Below are 24014 nucleotides of genomic sequence, written 5' to 3'. Positions count from 1 at the left end.
TAACACTGTGACCACTGCATACAGTGTTACCAGCTGTGACCATTGCATACAGTGTTACCAGCTGTGACCATTGCATACAGTGTTACCAGCTGTGACCACTGCATACAGGGTTCCCTGCTGTGACCACTGCATACTGGGCTCCCTGCTGTGACCACTGCATACAGCGTGCCCTGCTGTAACCACTGCATACAGCGTTACCTGCTGTGACCACTGCATACAGCGTTACCTGCTGTGACCACTGCATACAGTGTGCCCTGCTGTGACCACTGCATACAGCGTGCCCTGCTGTGACCACTGCATACAGCGTTACCTGCTGTGACCACTGCATACAGCGTTACCTGCTGTGACCACTGCATACAGCATTACCTGCTGTGACCACTGCATACAGCGTTACCTGCTGTGACCACTGCATACAGCGTTACCTGCTGTGACCACTGCATACAGCGTTACCTGCTGTGACCACTGCATACAGCGTTACCTGCTGTGACCACTGCATACAGTGTTACCTGCTGTGACCACTGTATACAGCGTTACCTGCTCTTACCAATTAAACAACTCTGGTCAAGCACATCTGTGTGACCGTACAGTCACTTTCACCCTATTGGGATCACCTCTAGGTTCCACCAATAGGTCATTCCAATAAATATCTAATTCTAGACAAATATCTCTCTGAGGTCTAGTCCCTCCTTAAGACCCATTAGGCTCAGTGCATTTAAACTGTGGATCCAATAGACCTCTTGGGTGCAGTGCTTTTTGTATCACTAAGCCCCATGTGTCTTAGGGTCAACTTAATTAGGGGTGAATTTGCGGGCAATGCGCTGTTGCAATGGCTTTGGAACGTCTGACAATACCCAGTGGGCTATGGGCAATTACTCTTTTTGCAAAGCCATGTCTAGATGTGGAGTCTTCTTTAAAGTCTGTGACAAGACAGAATAGAAGCTATATAAAGCACATGGACCCAGTGCACTCACATAGTTGTATGTACATCCCCATTCACTATCATACTGTGATCGCATTGTTGGCACACAGGACAGCAATAATAAGCAAGCTAATAGTCATAACCTCAGGATGTAGTGATTCATACCAGCTGGCCTATAACTATAGAAAGCCTCGTGTTTGAGATGCTGTGGTAAACAGGCCAGTTATATCAGGAATATTCTGCAGTAGGGCAGGATACAGCTGTTTATCTCCCTTCATCGCTCATATGATCTTCATCCGCTGCCAGTCACTGGCCAGAGATGCTCTGATACGAGCTTGTATAATGAGCTCCAGGACAGAAGACTTGTCAGCACAGAGAACAACATAAGAGCTGCGAATACTGGGAAACGTTACCTCTTGGATGTGAGCTGCGACAGCTGCTTTCGTATCGAAATCCAAATCTTGTATTTTATCAATAAATTCTTCTTTCCTTTCGCACTGTAAAATATGTGAAGCAAGAAAGTCGGCTATTGTCGCCGTGAGATCAGACATGACGCCGTCACACTGGTCTGCATGCATTACGTGTAAGAACGCAGATACAATCTTACATTTAAAAATAGAAAGAAAGAAATTGGCAAATGGCTTGTATACAGAGTAACACTGATTGACTAAGCGGCAGTTTGGGATTATTTTTATGTAATATATTAGAGTTTAGGAATGCTGGTTCAAATCACAGACGCACCTTCTATGTTTTTAAAATTGGGACATGGCTTGGAATTGGAACAAGTATGTACCCTGGGGGCAGGAGCATACTTGCCTTCATTTTGGACTTAGGACCAGTTTTCAGAATCATGCAATTAGCAGCGAAGGCCCTGGCAGCTTCTGACGCCAACTCTCCCAGAAGTCACAGAGAACTCTGAGAAAGTCAGGAGTCCCCGGGAGACAGGTCCGGACTGGTCATCTGGCAAATGCCAGAATGGTTGATGGCCTGTGGGGCCAGTCCAGTCACACAGGAAGCAAGGCTGGCTAATCAGCGCAGCCTCACGGTTCTCTGTTCGCCCATCTGCCAGCTGGTAGAAGGCATACAGATAGATGGGATTGTGCTGTGAGACCAGGCACCCCTAACTCATGGCACATCCCCCCACCCCCCCTCCTCAGCCGTGGCTATGCTCCCTTTGTCATTCGCAGACGTGCAAGGGCTGCTTCACGGCCCCAATACATCCCTTCCGGGAGAGTAGACAAGTAGGCCTGGGGGAGTGCTTCAGATCCATCCCTCCCAACACTCTGGTAACTTAAAGTTAAAGTTTCAACAGACCAAAGAGTTTCTAAAGAGGACAAGTTGCAACCAATCAGACTCTAGATTTTATTTAACAAACTGTTTTACAGAAATGATAGCTAGAACCTGATTGGGTTGATATGGGAAACACCTCCACTTGTCCTCTTTAGAAGGTATAATAAGTTAACCCATAAGTCTTAAATGATGATAAGCTTTTGTTTGCTCTCAATGTATAGGCACATCCCCATATAGATTTAGGCACTTCGACAGTTAATCTTTATTTTATTTTATTTTAAAATGTTATTTTATATTGGGGTGTGTATATATTTAGTAGTCTTAAATTAAGAATAGAAGAATCACCACATAATCCCTTGGACGAGATACCTATATCGACGGCGGCATTCCATCTGCCGGAATCCCAGCAGCGAGTCCCCTCGCGGGCTCACTGCGCTCGCCAAAGGTTCTATTCCAACTCGGTTGGTGGCGTGGACCCACCGACCGAATGGGAATACCGGGCGTGTGTCGGGATTCCCTCTGTCAGTAAAATGCCAGCTGACGGGATTCTGGCATTGGTCTCCTGAACGCGGGGATCCCGCTTGGACATTCCAGGTTTACATATCTGCCTAATTTATGCAACTACAGGTGAAAACTCACCTCTTCAGAGAAGCTCATCAAATTAACATAACCATCATAAGCTTTCCTATTCAATTACATCCCTACTGTACAGTCCACACATATCTTCACATGTTTTCTCTTTCTCACTTTCCCATCCTCCTGACCCCTGGCCAACATTACTGTGTGACCATACCATACAGCCCAAGAACCTTTGCAATTTGGTGGACCTTTATCCAATAAACACCTATCCTTGTGTATCAATGTCTACTTCCCTATAGATCGTATGCTTGCAAGCATGGCCTTCCTACCTATGTCCGTCTATTTTGTTCTATCACTCATGTTTCCGATAGTAAGCGCAACGGAATATGCTCCGCTACATAATAAACTGTTATTTAATAAATACATAATTGGGGGTGTGTGTGTGGGGAATACCTGGGGACACCAAGCCTACTGAAAGCAAGGGGGGAGGGAATACCTGGGGACACCAAGCATACTGAAAGCAATGGCTTCCTCATGGTTGAGGTCCATTTCCTGTTTAAGTAAAAGTCTCATCATGGTCTGAGTCATGAATAGGAATTCTGGAATGCCCTGCTTGCCTACAGTTATGAGTAACATTACTGCAAGGTGAGATATCAGTGACTATAGAGTAGATGTATCAAGTAGTAAAAAGAATGGCGATGTAAACCAGTGGAGAAGTTGCGACCAATCAGCTTCAAAGTAGCATTTAACGAGTACATTCTATAAAATGATAGGTAACTGCTGATTGGTTGCCATGGGCAACTTCTCCACTGGCTCACTCCTCCACTCTTTTCACTGCTTCATACATCTCCCCCTTAGTTGCTGTCATTGAAGGCCGTATTCTAATGGGGAATCTGCTCTTAAAACGGGGCTAGTGCAAGCTTCAATGGTACGACAGATGGTAGCGTCTGAAGATGCAGCAACCAGGATGGTCACATGCAATATCTTCTGGTTGGCCATGCTGCACAAATGCAGCATGACATTGCACCGACATCACCTGCATTGTGCAAGTGTGTATTCACGGCATGATGCGGGGTCCCGTCGCACGTCGGATCGGCCGACAACACATCGCTGTGATGTATACCCAGCCTAACTGACCAGAAATGTTTTTGTGTTTTTTTTTTATTTTTATATAAACTGTTTATAAAAATACCAAGAACAACAAAGTATTACAGAGAGTGACAACAGCACAAGGAAAACACAAGACCAGGAATGTACACTGACAGCGTTACCTGAACTGCACAGCCCAACAAAAGAAGTAGCATTTTCCTCATCTCTTCAGTACATTGCTCTGTCGAAAAATAATAGAACATTGAAAATAAAAGCAATATTAGAATATATAAATCTTCATCTTAAAAATAACAAAAGAGCAATTTGCTATGAAATTATATCATAGGGCCTAATTCAGATGTGGTTGGAGCTGCACACTGTGCCGCAAAGTACAGATTACTGGTACTTTGCGCATGCTCCGGACCTGTACTGTGAGTGCGCGACACAGGATGCAAGACGCCAGCAGACTGTCAGTGATTGGCAGTCTGCTGCCATCTGAGAGCGGGGAGGGGGGGGAGTGACGGCCCTTGTTCATGAAAACTGAGGCGTGACAACGCCGTTTGGGGAGAGAGAAGAGGCCAGGGATCTCAGTCGTTGGATGGAGATTTCCTGGTCCCTGCGGCGGGCAGATTGTGCGGCTCCATGGCTACCGTAAGCTGCCTAATGGGGGGGTGAGTGATCCGACGCTGCGTCCTACGACGCAGGTTGGATCACTACTGCAGCAGGAGGCATCTACTTGTAATAGATGCCTCCTGCTGCCGCACCATACAGCGCTATCACTGATGCTTGCGGGAAGCATCAGTAGCAGCAACTCCAACCACGTCTTACTCTAGACCACAGGTTCTCAAACTCAGTCCTCAGGACCCCACACAGTCCATGTTTTGCAGGTCACCTGTAGATTTTTAAAATGTGACAGCTGGTGGTACACAGTGCAGCTGCTGGGTGACATGGAAAACGTGAACCGTGTGGGGTCCTGAGGACCGAGTTTGAGAACTACTGCTCTAGACCATAGTGCGGAAATACACCAGTAATCAAATTTTAAAATGACCAGAACAATTCTATTATAAGAAAAGCATAATATAATAAACATAACTAGATAAATATGTTTCTTTCGGAGTCACCAGACAAGGTCATGGAATCTTATGGGTTTTTCCCAGTAACACTAAACAGCATTTTATAGACTTTGAAATATTAACATGTTTATTAAACACTTGCGCAGTACAGCATAAACTTTGTCCTACCGCAGCAAGAGTGTGTTATAAGAACATTTATAACCAAAAACATTGGTTATTATGAATAACGTGTTTGGTAGTTTTCCTATAACACCAGCTGCGATCAAGGACAACTGTGAATCAAGGATAAGTTAAATATTTGACATGAATAAACATCCTTTCTTCCCATTCCACTAAATAAGAGCAAGTTGAAACATACGGTATGTGTATTTATTGCTTTCAATAACAACACAATTTTATTTAGACCAAACGTGGCATCTGTCAAGTACGATAATCTGAGCTATTTCACGTTCTGCCAACTAAGGGAGGTGGGGACTGCAGAATGTAACTTGCCCCCATGTTATTGCCATGGTTGGATTACTTTTTTGTAATTATCTTGGCATGTATGCCATCATCAGCTTTCAGAACCATGACCCAACCTGGCAGGCTTCTTCTTGATGTCAGTATACCTATAAAATATGTTTACACATTAAAACATCTCTCAAAGTTTTGCCAGATTGGCATTGTGTCCATAAAGGTTTGAGGAGTAATTGAACGATCTGAGATATAAACAGTGCATTCATTTATTACTACAGATGGAAGATTAGACGATTTCTTTTTTTACAAAGGGCATTTTAAGGATGTCGTACAAACAGTCCATTATGCGCAGTGGGAAAGCAGTTATCAGGCCTAAGGGGGTATGGTACTCGGGGTCGACACCCATTAGGTCGACACCTATTGGTCGACAGTTACTAGGTCGACACTAGAAATAGGTCGACACAACCATTAGATCGACATGGGGGAAAAAGGTCGACATGCGGTTTTCATGGGGTTTTTTTGTGTAGTTTTCTTTGTAAAGTGACCGGGACCCCAATTAGTGCACCGTGTATCCACGCATGCGGGCAGTTTACCGTTCCCAATCGTAGTTCACGTGGAAAGTATGAAAAAGTTCAAAAAGAGAAAAAAAATTGTGAAAAACATAGTAACATAGTAACATAGTATCGGAGGTTGAAAAAAGACAATTGTCCATCGAGTTCAACCTATTTGTGGTGTCCTATGCATGATGATTTGACTAAAATTTCTGACTGATGCTGCTGTCACACCATTGCATTTTATCCCTATTTATAGTAACTATAATGCATGACTATGCACCATACCCCTGGATATCCTTATCCAATAGGAATTTATCTAACCCATTCTTAAAGGTGTTGACAGATTCCGCCATTACAACTCCCTCGGGCAGGGAATTCCAAACACGTATTGTCCTTACCGTGAAAAAGCCTTTACGCCGTATTGTGCGGAATCTCCTCTCCTCTAACCTGAGCGAGTGTCCACGAGTCCTCTGTGTTGATCTAACCAAAAACAGGTCCCGCGCAAGCTCTGTGTATTGTCCCCTTATATATTTGTAGATGTTGATCATATCCCCTCTTAGTCTCCGCTTTTCCAATGTAAACATGCCTAGTCTTTCAAGCCTTTCCTTGTATTCCATCGTCTCCATGCCCTTAATTAGTTTGGTCGCCCTCCTCTGTACCTTTTCAAGCTCCAGGATATCCTTTTTGTAGTACGGTGCCCAGAATTGTACACAGTATTCAAGGTGTGGCCTCACTAGTGATTTATATAACGGGAGTATAATACTCTCGTCCCTAGCATCAATACCCCGTTTTATGCATGCTAATATCTTATTGGCCTTCTTTGCTGCAGTCCTACTTTGGGTACTACTGCTTAGCTTGCTATCTATGAGGACACCCAAGTCCTTTTCCAGTACAGAATCCCCTAATTTTACCCCATTTAGTAGGTAGGTGTAATTTTTGCTCTTGTTACCACAGTGCATTACCTTACACTTGTCTGTGTTGAAGCGCATTCTCCATTTGGCTGCCCATGCTTCTAATTTAACTAAGTCGTTCTGAAGAGACTCGGCATCCTCCTCTGTATTTATAGCCTTACACAATTTGGTATCATCTGCAAAAATTGACACCATGCTCTCTAGACCTTCTGTTAGGTCGTTAATGAAAATATTGAACAATAGCGGTCCTAATACTGAGCCTTGCGGCACACCACTTAGCACTTCAGTCCAAGTTGAAAAAGATCCATTAACCACAACGCGCTGCTTCCTATTATCTAACCAGTTTTTGACCCAAGTGCATATTGTGCTTCCTAGCCCTGATTCTTGTAGCTTGTAGATAAGTCTCATGTGTGGTACAGTATCGAACGTTTTGGCAAAGTCTAAAAAGATTACATCCACGTCTTTACCCTGATCTAGGTTTGCGCTTACTGTTTCATAAAAGCCAAGTAAGTTGGTTTGACAGGATCTGTCCTTCATAAACCCATGTTGATTCCTTTTAATGACCTTATTGGTTTCAAGGAACTTCTGAATACTATCTCTTAGAATACCTTCCAATACTTTCCCCACTATAGATGTAAGACTAACTGGTCTATAATTACCTGGTTCAGCTTTACTTCCCTTTTTGAATATAGGCACTACTTCCGCTATACGCCAGTCTTTGGGACCCATACCTGATATAACTGAATCCTCAAAGATCAAAGATAGCGGTTTTGCCAGTTCAGGGTGAAGCTCCATTAGAACCCTTGGATGAATACCATCGGGCCCTGGTGATTTATTAATCTTTAAATGTTTTAATCGGTCACAGACTACTTCCTCGCTTAAATAAGTACCTATCAGTGTGATATTCTCATTATTGAGATTGTGTGTCAGTCCCTGAATTGGGTCCTCTCTAGTGAATACTGTTGAAAAAAACTCATTTAGTGTGTCCGCTATGTCATTATCATTTTTGCTTAAGACTCCCAACTTGTCTTTTAAACAGCCTATACTCTCCTTCTTTAATCTCTTGCGATTAATGTATTTAAAGAATTTTTTGGGATTCGCTTTGCTTTCCTTTGCTACTAGTTTTTCAGTTTCTACTTTAGCCGCTCTTATTTCCTTTTTGCAATTTTTGTTACATTCCTTATAGTGCTGAAATGACTCTGCTTCCCCGTCAGATTTGTATTTTTTAAATGCTCGCCTTTTCTTGCCCATAAGTTCCTTAATCTTTTTGTTAAGCCACATCGGTTTATGATTTTTATTCCCTTTTTTGTTACTCATAGGAATATATTTGAGTGTATTTTTAGCTAGCAGGAATTTTAGTACCTCCCATTTCTCCGTAGTATTTTTTCCTAAAAACAAACCTTCCCATTCAATATCCCTGAAAAATACCCTCATCTTTTCAAAATTTGCTTTGCTAAAGTTTAAAGTCCTAGTTGAGCCAGTATAGGGCTGTTTGTAGAAACTGATATTGAATGTGACCATATTGTGGTCGCTGTTTCCTATGGGTTCCCCTACTATAATACCTGATACCAAATCCCCATTGTTTGTTAATACCAGGTCTAAGATTGCATTGTAGCTAGTTGGTTCCTCAATTAGTTGGACTAAGTAGTTATCATTTAGTGTGTTTAAAAACATATTGCCCCTAGCAGTATCACATGAATCGTTTTTCCAGTTTATCTCTGGATAGTTAAAATCTCCCATCACTACTATGTCTCCTACTCCTGCTGCTCTTTCAATTTGCTTTAGTAACAATTCATCATCAGATGCGTTGATACCAGGCGGCCTATAGCATACACCCAATACTAACTTTTTTATTCCTTTTTCCTCGCATGCAATTTCTACCCATAATGTCTCAACAGTGTCTACAGTCCCCTCCTGAATATCTTCCCATATATTAGGTTTTAAAAACGGCTTTACGTACATACACACCCCTCCACCCTTTTTATTTAGTCTGTCTCTCCTAAACAGTATATAGCCCTCTAGATTGACTGTCCAATCATGAGATTCATCCCACCAAGTTTCAGTAATGCCTATAATATCATACTGTTTGCTTGCTGCAAGTATTTCTAGTTCACCCTTTTTACCAGTAATGCTTCTGGCGTTTACATACATACAACTAAGATAAGTATTTTCCCTTGCGTTAGGGACATCTTTCACCTTATGTGGCAAGGATGACCTGTAATCGTCATTGGTTAGTGCTTTGGTAAAATCCCTTTTAGTACCCATGTTAGTAACCTTACCGCCTGCTCTTACCCTCCCCCCAACTTCTCCCCCATTTCGTTTACTACCGCCAATGGCGACTTTTTTTTTGCATGTCGACCTTGTTCGTGTCGACCTAGCCAATGTCGACCAATGGGTGTTGACCTAATGGGTGTCGACCTAAGTGGTGTCGACCCAGAATGCGGATACAAGGCCTAAGTGTAGTCAAATTAATAAAAATGTGTTTGATTGGTAACTATGGATTGCAACACATATTACATTTACACTGTTACCAAATAAGCCCAAAAGTGTCCAAATAACAGGTATGAGCTTGTTTTTTGGATATACAGAAGATTTTTATTAGATATGCTTAAGCTACAGAAAACATGCGTCGTATATAGTGGTAAACGCACTAATGTCATTACTCCCAAATGTCCTGATTTAGACGGGACAGCTCTGTCCTTATTGGACAGATAAGAAGGTTGGGACGTAAATCCCATTCACCGCTGGCAGCTAATGGGTGCTGCAGTGGTAGGTCCAGTATTTAAAGGATGGTTTTAGCAGAAGAAAAAAGGGACAGGGGTGATCCAGCAAATCTGGCCAAATACTCATGTACATCCCTGTTCTCATGGTACCATGGCCCATTTATCCTGATTTACCATCTTGAAAAGTTGGAGATATGTAATATGATGGTAAGCGGACCAGAATGATGGTAAATGCGCCAGGGAGATGGTAAGTGTGCCAGGGTGATAGTAAGTGCGCCAGGGAGATGGTAAGTGTGCCAGGGTGATATTAAGTGTGCCAGGGTGATATTAAGCGTGCCAGGGTGATATTAAGCGCACCAGGACGCCAGGGTGATGGTAAGGGTGCCAGGGTGATGGTAAGCGCACCAGGGTAATGGTAATAATATACTAATGCATTGTGTTGTCCCATCAGAAGGTTGTGTTTTCTTATTTCTACATATGTCTTGTCAGGATTTCAGTGCTAATTATACAGCAATGTATAATGGATATTTATGGATTTGGAGATTTTCTGGAAGTTTCACAGGTGTTACTTTAGTTTATAAAAGATTGTAAGTTGTCCCTTTTCAGTGACTGGTGAATAGTAAGTTCGGTATATGTAGGGATCACTTGAGTCTGTACTAATAGTTCTAGACCAGCAGCCATATTACACTAAAAATATTTTACTGTACCAATATCCATGTAATACAGGTTGAGTCTCCCTTATCCAAAATGCTTAGAACCAGAAGTATTTTGGATATTGGATTTTTCCGTATTTTGGAATAATTGCATACCATAATGAGATATCATGGTGATAGGACCTAAATCTAAGCACAGAATGCATTTATGTTTCATATACACCTTATACACACAGCCTGAGGGTCATTTTAGCCACTATTTTTAATAATTTTGTGCATTAAACAAAGGGGATCCGGTCTCTAGGTCGACAGTAACTAGGTTGACACTATCTAGGTCGACCACTATTGGTTGACAGGGTCTCTAGGTCAACAGGTCAAAAGGTCGACATGAGTTTTTCACAAAATTTTTCTTTTTTTTAACCTTTTCATACTTAATGATCCACGTGGACTACGATTGGAACGGTAATCTGTGCCGAGCGAAGCGAGCCATGTCGACCTTTTGACCGGTCGATCTAGACCATGTCGACCAAGTTACTATCTACCTTCCATACCACACCCAAACAAAGTGTGTGTACATTCACACAATCCATTTATGTTTCCTACTGACCTTATACACACAGCTTGAAGGTCATTTAATACGATATTTTAAATAACTTTGTGTATTAAACAAAATTTGCATACATTAATCCATCAGAAAACAAAGGTTTCACTATCAGTATCACTCCAAAATTTCAGTAATTCGAAATATTCCGTATTACTGAATATTTGGATATGGGATACTCACCCTGTAATAACATAAATATAAAATAATATAATATCACTCAATTCATTCAGGAATTTAAAGCGGGTCCCATCACTGAGTAGACCATTTCTGCCTTGTGGCACATACAGTACTGTACAATCTGGTGACTTAGCTTACCAGTCTTTCAGGAACACACACTTCTAACCTTTTCCCCTCTGTTTCCCCATACTGTTTATTGGGCTATCACTAGTGCCTGCAACATTCTGAGCAAATTAGGGACAGCATTCACATAAACCTATTTAATAGCAATGGACATATGTCCCTCGTCAAGTCTGCTTATAATGGTAAATGGAATAGAGAACACAAAACGCAAATTCATAACTGATGACTGAAAAGCAGCATGGTTGGTGTAATGGTTAGCATTACTACATCGCAACACTGATGTCATGTGTTCAAATCCCACCATGGTTCTAACTGTAGTTTGTATATTCTCTCCATGCTTGCGAGGGCTGATTAAAATGATATGCGGCATGCCTATATTCTGTGTGTGACTGCGGCTGTATCTGCATACGAAATATTACGTAACAGTGTTTTCGTTTGCAGATACAGCAACAGAATATAGACATGCCAAATATTTTAATCAGCAGAAGCTGCTTGTGCATCCTAGCCACATAGCAATGCAAATTATAGGCCCTACACACTGGCCGATTTTCTGAAACATATGAACGATCTCGTTCATAAATGAACGAGAACTCGTTCATATCTTTCAGTGTGGAGACTCCAGCGATGAACGATGCGCGGCCCCGCGCTCGTTCATCGCTGGTCTCCCGTCGGCTGTGCATGCAGGCCAATATGGACGATCTCGTCCATATTTGCCTGCACTTCAATGCAGCCGCGTGACGGGGGGAGTGAAGAAACTTCACTCCACCCGTCACTGCCCCCCCGCCGCCGGGTCGCTCGTCGGCCGTTTCGGCCGTCGGGCACCTCGGCGGCGCATCGTCAAATGAGTAGGGCCCCTTAGACATATTTTTAGCAAAAAAGGTACCCAATGTTAGCAGAGCTGACCTAGAGCTGCCAGCTGACTCACGCCAGGCATCTCCTGCTGCATAGCATATTGAGGCAAGATGTATGAGGACACATCTGTATCCAAGCAGAGGTAGAGGTCACAGTGTTAGCGGCCTTGTGAGTGCTGTGTGTATGTGTGTGTGTGTGTGTGTGTGTGTGTGTGTGTGTGTGTGTGTGTGTGTGTGTGTGTGGGTTAGTTGTGTAATAGTGTTTGGTGTAAGTTTCATTAAGTGTGTCGTGTATAAATGCATTAATAATGTGCAGCATATGTGGAAGGGGCACTGTGTGTGTCATTATGTGTATAAGGGCATTAATAATGGGTGGCATATGTGTAAGGGACATTAAGTGTATAAGGACATTCATAATGTGCGGCATATGTATAAGGGACATTATGTGTATAAGGGCATTAATAAAGGTTGCTCATAATGTGTAAGGCGCATTATGTTTATAAGGACATTAATAATGTGCGGCATATGTGTAAGGGACATTAGGTGTATAAGGGCATTAATAAAGGTTAGAATAATGTGTAAGGCGCATTATGTTTATAAGGACATTAATAATGTGTGTCATATGTGTAAGGGGCATTATTGTGTGGTATTATGTGTATAAGGTTCTCTACTGTGTGGTGTAATGTAAAGAAAGGGCACTACTGTGTGGTCTAATGTGAATAAAGAGCAATATGGTGTGGTGTAATGTGAATAAGGAGCAATTCAGTGTGATGTCATGTGAATAAAGGCACTACTGTGAGGAGTAACGTATATAAGGTAAAGTGTTACTACTGTGTGATGTACTGTGAATAAGGGACATTATCGCATGATAAAATGTGAATAAAGTTGCACTGCTATGTGGCGTAATTTTAAACGGGGGTACTATTGTGTGGTCATGCCCCTTCCCAGCAAGAACATGCCCCTTTTTAGGCTGTGCACCGAAAGTGCACACTGTTCCTATTTAAAATATAATGAGGACTGCTATGGGTGAGGAGTGATGGTGCTGGGAAAGGGGTGAAGGGTCAGAGGCGGAACTAGCGGCGGTGCTAGGGGGCAATAGCCAAAATCTTGCCTAGGGCATCATATTGGATAGGGCTAGCTCTGAACGTGACCTGTAGCGCACGGAAAAAAGATGTAAGAGGATACATCTGAATATAAATAACGGATAATAAATAAAAATATGTTGCATTGTTTAAAGTGAACCCATCCCTTGTCGTGGAGGCCGCCATTTTGTGGGTTGAACCAATATCCACAAGAAAACAGCCTATTGGATAACTACTGAAGCTGCGGGGTCAAGATCCCGCCGGACGGAATCACGGCGGTCGAAATACCGAGGCCGGAATCCCGACCGCCACAATCCCGACATATTCTCCCTCCGTGGGTGTCCACGACACCCATAGAGGGAGAATATAATAGTGTGCCGAGCGTAGCGAAGCACCGTACCCGCAGCGTGGCGAGCGAAGCGAGCCCACAAGGGCATACTTGCCTACCTGACCCTCTCCATGAGGGAGAAAATGCTCTGTTCCTGGACTTTCCTGGTAATGTATGATTGCCATCACCTGTGGTGAAACGCCTTTCTTATCAATTAACTAGCTCACCACAGGTGATGGCAATCATACATTACCAGGAAAGTCCAGGAACAGAGCATTTTCTCCCTCATGGAGAGGGTCAGGTAGGCAAGTATGCACAAGGGGCTGCTTCCGCTAGCCACCCCTGTCGGGATTGTGTGGTCGGGATTCCGGCGTTGGTATTTCGACCGCCGGGATTCCGTCCAGCGGGATTTAGTACTGATCCCGTTCAAAGCAAAGGGTAAATTTTGCATCCATCCAACCACAAACTGGCTTCTTCGACAGGAGGTAAGGACTTCTTAAATTGAGTCCTGATATGTTTAGAACATATTCACAGTTCTTGTTAAGTGATCCAAGTTATAAATTATAGGAGGACTCTAGATAATCTAGTACTCACCAGAAAATGGCGTTTTCCCAAGTATCAAAACATTCGGCAAATTCATCATAACCAACTGTTGCAAAGATTCCTGAGGAGAAAGAGGGGGCGTCACATATAAACACAGTAACGGATTCTCTGAGCAATGCTTAGCAAATAAATGAAAAACAAAGATATAGATGGCATAATATAATACAGGTTGAGTATCCCTTATCCAAAATGCTCGGGACCAGAGGAATTTTGGATATGGGATTTTTCCGTATTTTGGAATAATTGCATACCATAATGAGATATCATGGTGATGGGACCCAAGTCTAAGCACAGAATGTATTTATGTTTCATATACACCTTATACACACAGCCTGAAGGTCATTTTAGCCAATATTTTTTATAACTTTGTGCATTAAACAAAGTGTGTGTACATTCACACAATTCATTTACGTTTCTTATACACCTTATACACACAGCCTGAAGGTCATTTAATACAATATTTTTATTAACTTTGTGTATTAAACAAAGTTTGTGTACACTGAGCCATCAAAAAACAAAAGTTTCACTATCCCACTCTCACTCAAAAAAGTCCGTATTTCAGAATATTCCGTATTTCGGATATTTGGATATGGGATACTCAACCTGTATTACATATTCCTGACAAATAACATACAACTTTTATTAATTTTTTTTTTTTTTACAAATAAGTGAATCAACTATATACAAAGAGTCACATGTGAGGTCATAATTTACTGCAGATATTGGTCAATACCTACAGTATTTGTATTAACCCAGAGCTGGTCTGCACAGTGGTCAGCATTGCTGCCTCTCAGCACTGGGTTCTTGGGTTCAATGCTGACCAATGCCTTTATCTGTGTGGAGTTTGTATGTCCTTATTCCCTTATATGTTTGCCTTTATTAATATGATCAAGAATAGACATATTACTTGATAAATAAACAAGCGAAGAATGCAACAATGCCAATCAATGGTCAAATTCTTTAGTAATAAGCATACTGATGACAACATTAATGATACTGATAACAAGAATGATGAAAATGATATTTAAAATATATATAACAACCACAAGGACTATGCTAATTATAGCAATACAAGGACTGTTACAATAACATCTAGAGCTACACAAACATTTTTTTTCTTCTTTTTTTAAGTAACGTACGTAAGTAATGTATACATACAGCCACACACACTATATATATATTTATATATATAATTGCAGATGGTATGGCACTCCTGGCAACTTGAATAAAAATACTGAGGCGGCAGAGTGCCATACCATCTGCAATGTTGTATCCTGTTTTGTATGTGCACCCGCTGCAGTAACGCTGTGACTAATAGGAGAGCCGGACCAAGTGGAAGTATATATATATATATATATATCAGAGATAAAAAGGTGATAATTGGCGCACTAAACCTTCCTCTCGTAATCCGTGTGTTATACAGTGAGTTCTTTAAATGTCCAGAGCACTTCCCCTAAACTCTCTGGGGTGGCAGCCTATTCTCCAAATGATCCGCTGTTCCAACAGATCTTCAATCAATCTAGAAAAAACAAGTGAGAGAGGCGCCCCTAGTGCAATACAGACAATATAAAATGAACCTCCACCAATAGCACCCTAAAATTAGAGGTGTACCGTGTGGGGTGGTCTCATACCACTGTTGATCAACGTTTCTCACAATAAACAAATGTCGTTCCCCGCTTCTAATAAATGGACGCTTTGGTGTACCGGTCACGTCTGCACTTGTGGTCTCACCATGTACAATGTAAAGGATAGAGTAGAGTACAACATAGTGTGATACCGTTTAAAACATTTATTTAACATTTAATACATAAAAACAAGTTGCCCGTACCATGAGCTAGACATAAAACAGCTTATCTGTAAATAGGTGTATCCGTCTACACACTATGTTGTACTCTACTCTATCCTTTACATTGTACATGGTGAGACCACAAGTGCAGACGTGACCGGTACACCAAAGCGTCCATTTATTAGAAGCGGGGAACGACATTTGTTTATTGTGAGAAACGTTGATCAACAGTGGTATGAGACCACCCCACACGGTACACCTCTAATTTTAGGGTGCTATTGGTGGAGGTTCATTTTATATTGTCTGTATTGCACTAGGGGCGCCTCTCTCACTTGTTTTTTCTATATATATATATATATATATATATATACTGCTCAAAAAAATAAAGGGAACACTAAAATAACACATCCTAGATCTGAATGAATGAAATATTCGTATTAAATACTTTGTTCTTTACATAGTTGAATGTGCTGACAACAAAATCACACAAAAATTATCAATGGAAATCAAATTTATTAACCCATGGAGGTCTGGATTTGGAGTCACCCTCAAAATTAAAGTGGAAAAACACACTACAGGCTGATCCAACTTTGATTTAATGTCCTTAAACCAAGTCAAAATGAGGCTCAGTAGTGTGCGTGGCCTCCACGTGCCTGTATGACCTCCCTACAACCCACACAAGTGGCTCAGGTAGTGCAGCTCATCCAGGATGGCACATCAATGCGAGCTGTGGCAAGAAGGTTTGCTGTGTCTGTCAGTGTAATGTCCAGAGCATGGAGGCGCTACCAGGAAACAGGCCAGTACATCAGGAGACGTGGAGGAGGCCGTAGGAGGGCAACAACCCAGCAGCAGGACCGCTACCTCCGCCTTTGTGCAAGGAGGAACAGGAAGAGCACTGCCAGAGCCCTGCAAAATGACCTCCAGCAAGCCACAAATGTGCATGTGTCTACTCAAACGATCAGAAACAGACTCCATGAGAGTGGTATGAGGGCCCGGCGTCCACAGGTGGGGGTTGTGCTTACAGCCCAACACCGTGCAGGACGTTTGGCATTTGCCAGAGAACACCAAGATTGGCAAATTCGCCACTGGCGCCCTGTGCTCTTCACAGATGAAAGCAGGTTCTCACTGAGCACATGTGACAGGCGTGACAGAGTCTGGAGACGCCAAGGAGAACGTTCTGCTGCCTGCAACATCCTCCAGCATGACCGGTTTGGTAGTGGGTCAGTAATGGTGTGGGATGGCATTTCTTTGGGGGGCCGCACAGCCCTCCATGTGCTCGCCAGAGGTAGCCTGACTGCCATTAGGTACCAAGATGAGATCCTCAGACCCCTTGTGAGACCATATGCTGGTGCGGTTGGCCCTGGGTTCCTCCTAATGCAAGACAATTTAGACCTCATGTGGCTGGAGTGTGTCAGCAGTTCCTGCAAGACGAAGGCATTGATGCTATGGACTGGCCCGCCCGTTCCCCAGACCTGAATCCAATTGAGCACATCTGGGACATCATGTCTCGCTCCATCCACCAACGCTACGTTGCACCACAGACTGTCCAGGAGTTGGCGGATGCTTTAGTCCAGGTCTGGGAGGAGATCCCTCAGGAGACCATCTGCCACCTCATCAGGAGCATGCCCAGGCATTGTAGGGAGGTCATACAGGCACGTGGAGGCCACACACACTACTGAGCCTCATTTTGACTTGTTTTAAGGACATTACATCAAAGTTGGATCAGCCTGTAGTGTGTTTTTCCACTTTAATTTTGAGTGCGACTCCCAATCCAGACCTCCATGGGTTAATAAATTTGATTTCCATTGATAATTTTTGTGTGATTTTGTTGTCAGCACATTCAACTATGTAAAGAATAAAGTATTTAATAAGAATATTTCATTTAGGATGTGTTATTTTAGTGTTCCCTTTATTTTTTTGAGCAGTGTATATACATATATATATATATATATATATATATATATATATATATGGAGCGAGAGAGAGAGAGAGAGAGAGAGAGAGAGCGAGAGCACGTGGGTGTATTCCCTTTGGGAGAACAATAGCAGTATTCTGTAGAACCGCAGCCAGCTAGGACAGTCATGTACATGGAAGGATATGTCAGATGGTTCCTCCAGCGAGATAAGAACCACTACTTCTGCACTCTCAGAAGGCTGATGACAGGGTTGTGATTGATGCTGCCATCTGAGACCCCTCTTCCCCTTGTGATTCATACAATCGCACTGTTGTAGCTATGAGGGTAAGTATAGGAGTGGATGCATAATTGGCAAAAATAGCAACGTAAGCCTCAAACCACAGAGCAGCAGGCTCAGGAACTCTGAGGCTGGGTGATTTTCCTATAAATGCTCAAGAAACTCACTCACACCTAAACCTTTCAGGCCGGGGCTAGAGAAACAACTTATTTCAGTATTACAGGCTTTTTATGGGTTTGGTTAGAACATGTCAGTATGCAGAATGTTGATACCAGACATGCTGACATGAACTGAGGCCCTCATTCCGAGTTGATCGGTCGCAAGGCGAATTTAGCAGAGTTACACACGCTAAGCCGCCGCCTACTGGGAGTGAATCTTAGCTTCTTAAAATTGCGACCGATGTATTCGCAATATTGCGATTACTAACTACTTAGCAGTTTCAGAGTAGCTCCAGACTTACTCTGCCTGTGCGATCAGTTCAGTGCTTGTCGTTCCTGGTTGACGTCACAAACACACCCAGCGTTCGCCCAGGCACTCCCACCGTTTCTCCGGCCACTCCTGCGTTTTTTCCGGAAACGGTAGCGTTTTCAGCCACACGCCCCTGAAACGCCGTGTTTCCGCCCAGTAACACCCATTTCCTGTCAATCACATTACGTTCGCCGGAGCGATGAAAAAGCCGTGAGTAAAATTACTTTCTACATAGCAAAGTTACTTGGCGCAGTCGCAGTGCGAACATTGCGCATGCGTACTAAGCGGATTTTCATTGCGATGCGATGAAAAATACCGAGCGAACAACTCGGAATGAGGGCCTGAATGTCCACATTTGTATGTAGGCATTTGACATGTTGGCATCTACAGTGTTGACTCTGACAATATTTTCACATCATGAATGTTGACAGTCCTAAACCTAACCGAAGCCTAATCCCATCTAATTGCAGCCTAACCCCATCCCTAACCGCAGCCTAACCCCATCCCCAACCGCAGCCTAACCCCATCCCTAACCGCAGCCTAACCCCATCCCTAACCGCAGCCTAACCCCATCCCCAACCGCAGCCTAACCCCATCCCCAACCGCAGCCTAACCCCATCCCCAACCGCAGCCTAACCCCATCCCCAACCGCAACCTAACCCCATCCCCAACAGCAACCTAACCCCATCCCCAACCGCAGCCTAACCCCATCCCCAACCGCAGCCTAACCCCATCCCCAACCGCAGCCTATCCCCATCCCCAACCGCAGCCTATCCCCATCCCCAACCGCAGCCTAACCCCCTCCCCAACCGCAGCCTAACCCCATCCCTAGCCGCAGCCTAACCCCATCCCTAACCGCAGCCTAACTCCATCGCTAAACACAACCTAACCCATTATTAAAATGTTAATAATGTCAACATTCTGAATTTTTTTACATAGTGACAAGCTACCCTTTTTATTACCTGTAATCTAGGCCCAAAACTTCCATAAACCAGATTAATCTGAACCATGATTCATTTGCTTATTGGAGCACTGCACAGCACATAAGCTACAAATTATAAAGGCAAAGTCTTCTCCTCTTCAAGTCAGATGAATTGGTTAATGCCATCTCCTGCTTGATATTACTTGCTCTGACTGATGGTGGATTGCAAGGCTGTAGCGGGATGTAGTCAAGATCCCGGCGGTCAGAATACCAGCGCCGGGATCCCGATCCCCAGAATGCTGACAGCGGCGCCAGGGCTATTCCCACTCATGGGTGTCCACCCATAAAGTAAGAATAGAACCTGTGGCGAGCGCAGCAAGCACGCAAGGGGCTTTGGTGCACTCGCCCGCTGTTGGCATTCTGATGGCTGGGATCCTGGCGTCTGTATCCCGTACCCAATGCTGAGACAGTAGTGTCACTAGGGTTGTTGTCACCCAGTGCAGTAAATTGCCCACAAGGCGTGGCCTTGTGGGGAAGGGGGGGGGGGGGGGCGGCATACCCTTGTTTTTATCCCTTTGGGGACATTTCAGCACTCTAGAAAATGCAGGACTGCCCCAGTGACTCACCCCACACTGCCAGCTGCTACTCAGTGACATTGTGGAGTGCTGGCTCCTGGCTTTCGTCATTTTGGTGTCACCCGGTGCAGTCCGCACCCCCTGCATCCCCCCAGTAAATCCACTGCAGTGAGGCAGAAAGTGTGGAAATATGACAACTTCTTCAGTGTGCTAAATACAACAGGAGCATTGCCAGGGCCAACTCTTTAAGCAGAACAATCCGTGGATATAAAAGACTTTTGTCGGTTATGTGTAACCTTATAATTCCTGACAAAGTCCTAGAACGCACTGGAGCAGAATGCCATATAAAGCTGCTAAATTCAGACAGATTAAAATTATTTCAAGGGATATGTGAAATTGCTGAACAGCATATGTTCTGCAAGCACCTAACTTGTAACAGGCAAGCATTAATAAACATAACAGCAAAAATAGAATGAAACTCCGCTCCCGCTTCTCCCAAGCTGACTCCGCTCCCGCTTCTCCCAAGCTGACTCCGCTCCCGCTTCTCCCAAGCTGACTCCGCTCCCGCTTCTCCCAAGCTGACTCCGCTCCCGCTTCTCCCAAGCTGAAGAATGACTTGCTCTTATTTGCCATGTTGCTGCTACATTGCAGAATCAGAATCGGAATCAGAATCAGCTTTATTGGCCAGGTATACTTGCGTATACTAGGAATTTGTTTTCGGTTTGCTATACAACAGCCAAGTAGGTAACAGATAAGCAGGTGGGGGGGGGGGGCAAGTAAAGTCACACAGATAGGTATACCGTAGGGACACAAGTTGGTTACATGTACGTCTAGTCAGTCAATGTTCAGGAGTTCAGCAGGTGGACCGCTTGGGGAAAGAAACTTTTGAGGCTTCTGGTGGACCTGGCGGGGACAGCCCTGTAGCGCCTGACTGAAGGAAGCAAGTTAAACATGCTGTGGCCGGGGTGTAGCTGGTCTTTTACTATTTTCATTGGCCGCTTTTTAGCTCTGGACAGGTACAGGTCAGCCCCGATGATCTTCTCTGCGGTTCTGAACACCTTTTGGAGCATGCATCTGTCCCTCGTGCTAGCGGAGCTGTACCATACGAGTATCGAGGAGCACAGTACCGACGCCACAATCGCTGAATAGAAGAGGAGCAGAAGCTTCTGTGGGATGTTGAACTTCCTTAGTTGCCTGAGGAAGAACAACCTCTGCTGTGCTTTCCCAACAGTGGCTTCAGCGTTGGACCCCCATTTAAGGTCCCGGGAGATTGTGGTCCCTAGAAACTTGAAGGAGTCCACTAGTGATACCACACTGTCAGCAATCGTTAGCGGAGGTGCACTAGATGACTTCTTCCTGAAGTCCACTATCATCTCAACAGTTTTGAGGGGGTTGAGCTCAAGGTTGTTGTGGATGCACCACTGGGCCAGCCGGTCTACTTCCTGTCTATAGGCCGATTCGTCCCCGTCCTTGATGAGGCCGATGACGGTGGTGTCATCGGCGAATTTGATGATCTTTACTGATTGCGCCTCTGAGGTACAGTCATTTGTGTACAGGGAGAAGAGCAGGGGTTAGAGGACACAGCCCTGAGGGGCCCCTGTACTAATGGACCGCGCTTGAGAGGTGAATTCCCCCGCTTTCACCACCTGTGTCCTACCTGTCAGGAAGTCTACTATACAGGAACAGGTAGCTTCTGGGACCCCTAGGCGAAGTAATTTGGGGTGGAGGATGCTGGGGACGATTGTATTGAAGGCCGAGCTGAAATCGACAAACAGGACCCTCGCATAGGTACCGGGAATGTCTAGGTGCTGTAGAATGTAGTGCAGGCCCAGGTTGACTGCATCCTCGACACACCGATTCGATCGATAGGCGAACTGCAGGGGGTCCAGTTGGGGACCAGTCACAGTTTTCAGGTGATTCAAAACCAGATGTTCGATCGTTTACATGACCACAAACGTCAGTGCTATCGGCCTGTAGTCGTTCAGGTTCATGATAGAGGGTTTCTTGGGGACCGGGACGATAGTAGACCTTTTAAGGCAGGAAGGGACTTTCTGTAGCTCCAGCGATTTGTTGAAGATCTTGGTGAATATGGGGGCGAGCCTACCCGCACATGCTCTTAGGGCAGATGGTGACACTCCGTCAGGACCCAGAGCTTTCCTGGGTTTGGCCCTTTTGAACAATGCCTCCACCTCTTCTTGGGCGACTTGCAGTGCCTGGGGTTGGCCGTCGGTGTTCGGGGCATCGTAGAGGTAATTGTTTGGGTTGCAGGGGACTTCTTTTGCGAACCTGCAATAAAAGTGGTTCAGTTCGTCTGCTAGGTTTTGGTGCATGGTGGTGGACTTTGATGTTTTCCTATGGTGGTTATGGATTGCATTCCTTTCCATACAGATACGGGGTCATTGGTGGAGAGATCGTTTGTCAGCTTGTCCAAGAACCGCTTTTTTGCTAGCCTGATTCCTTTAGTCAGAGAGTTCCTAGTACGGTTGTATAGTGCTCTGTCACCGCTGCTATAGGCCTCCTCTTTGGCTTGACGAAGTTGCCTGAGCTGGGCATTGAACCAGGGTGTTGTTGTTGTTGTAAATGCGGTAAGTCTTGGTAGGTACACACATGTCCTCACAGTAGCTGATGTAGGATGTGACAGTGTCTGTCAGGTCATTCAGGTCGGTTGCCGGGGCTTCGAAGACCCCCCATTCCGTGCAGTCAAAGCAGGCCTGGAGCTTCATCTTGGCCTCATTGGTCCATTTCTTAACAGTCTTGACGACAGGCTTAACCGCTCTTAGCTTCTGTGTATAGGTAGGGAGTAGGTGGACGAGGCAGTGGTCAGATAGGCCGAGTGCAGCACGCGGGATAGACCGGAGGGCAGACTTGAGGGTAGTGTAGCAGTGATCAAGGGTGCGCCCTTCTCTAATGGGACACGTGACTTGTTGTTTGTACTTAGGTAGCTCCTTGCTCAGGTTAGTTCTGTTGAAGTCGCCCAGTACTATAAGCAGAGAGTCTGGGTGTTTTTGTTCTATGTCGGATATGCATACGGCCAGGTGGTGCAGGGCTTCGTTCGCGCAGGCGAGGGGGGGGGATGTACACTCCCACAAGGATAATTGAGGCAAATTCTCGGGGGGGAATAGAAGGGGTTGCAGTTGATACTCACCATCTCCAGGTGAGGGCTACATGATTTGCCTAAGATCGTGACATTGGTGCACCATCCGTCGTTGATGTAGAAGCAGATGCCACCACCCTTCGTTTTTCCTGAGAGAACCTTGGAGCGATTGGCCCTGAAGAGACTGAAGCCCGGCAGAGACATTGGGTTGTCCGCAATATGGTCATCCAGCCACGTCTCCGTAAAGCAGAGGACGGATGACCCTGTAATGCCTGACCCTGCGCTGCCCAGAAGGAGGGACAATTCGTCGAAACTTGTTTGCAAGTGAGCGCACATTCGAAAGCAGGATCGCAGGAAGTGCAGACCGATGCCCTCGCCGCCGCCACCTCACTAGGGCGCCTGCGCGACAGCCTCTCCTCTGAGCCCAGGTCCTTCTACTAGGGCCGACATGAGGGCCTCCGTCATTCTCTTTCCGGGGCCGGCGATCCACCCGGCAGTCGCCACCCGGGCTGCGGAGGGGTGCGGCCGCTCGGTCATCCGCTTCGGTGTCCACAACGTCTGCATCCTTGCCACACAGGGCAGCAAGGGCTGCAAGGGCCGCTGATCCGCCCACCGATGGACCCGATCGTGTGGTAAGCACCTCGGGAGCGCTCCAACTTAGGAGGGCTTCCCTGCTGTATTTGGTCACTGGTGGGGTAGACAAGGGCAGGGGAAAACAAGGGGAAACAGTTATTTTGGCTGAGCTGCGTAGCTCCGAGGCAGCCATCTGCAGCAATTGTGATACAGAAGATAGACATCAAAAAGATAGACAGTCATTAGGTCGAGTGTGCACTGCTAGGCGTCCACCGCAACAAACAACCCCGCGGTGTCTGGCCTTTAAGTAATGCGTTATGACATCTTCCATGTAGCACCCCCACACACCCCTACCACACATTTCCAAACTTGAGGCATTGTGTGGCTAA

At 44.8% G+C, this 24014-nt stretch overlaps 1 protein-coding gene across 9 annotated transcripts in view; it reads right to left on the bottom strand.

The window, feature by feature from the left end:
* Positions 1-24014, bottom strand: part of CCDC88A (coiled-coil domain containing 88A) — a 320350-nt gene that overhangs the window by 133121 nt on the left and 163215 nt on the right. For all 9 annotated transcript variants that reach the window (XM_063918618.1, XM_063918617.1, XM_063918621.1 and 6 more), the window contains exons 4-6: positions 14007-14076; positions 4060-4118; positions 1333-1416 (exon numbers count right to left, since the gene is read on the bottom strand). In XM_063918618.1, coding sequence (XP_063774688.1) covers positions 1333-1416; positions 4060-4118; positions 14007-14076 — 213 coding nt within the window. The remainder of the gene's footprint in view (positions 1-1332; positions 1417-4059; positions 4119-14006; positions 14077-24014) is intronic.

This window comes from Pseudophryne corroboree, chromosome 4 (genome assembly GCF_028390025.1).
Source record: "Pseudophryne corroboree isolate aPseCor3 chromosome 4, aPseCor3.hap2, whole genome shotgun sequence".
Lineage (NCBI taxonomy): Eukaryota > Metazoa > Chordata > Amphibia > Anura > Myobatrachidae > Pseudophryne > Pseudophryne corroboree.
The sequence above is the reverse complement of the archived record's forward strand: the minus strand, read 5'-3'. Positions and strand labels throughout refer to the sequence as shown.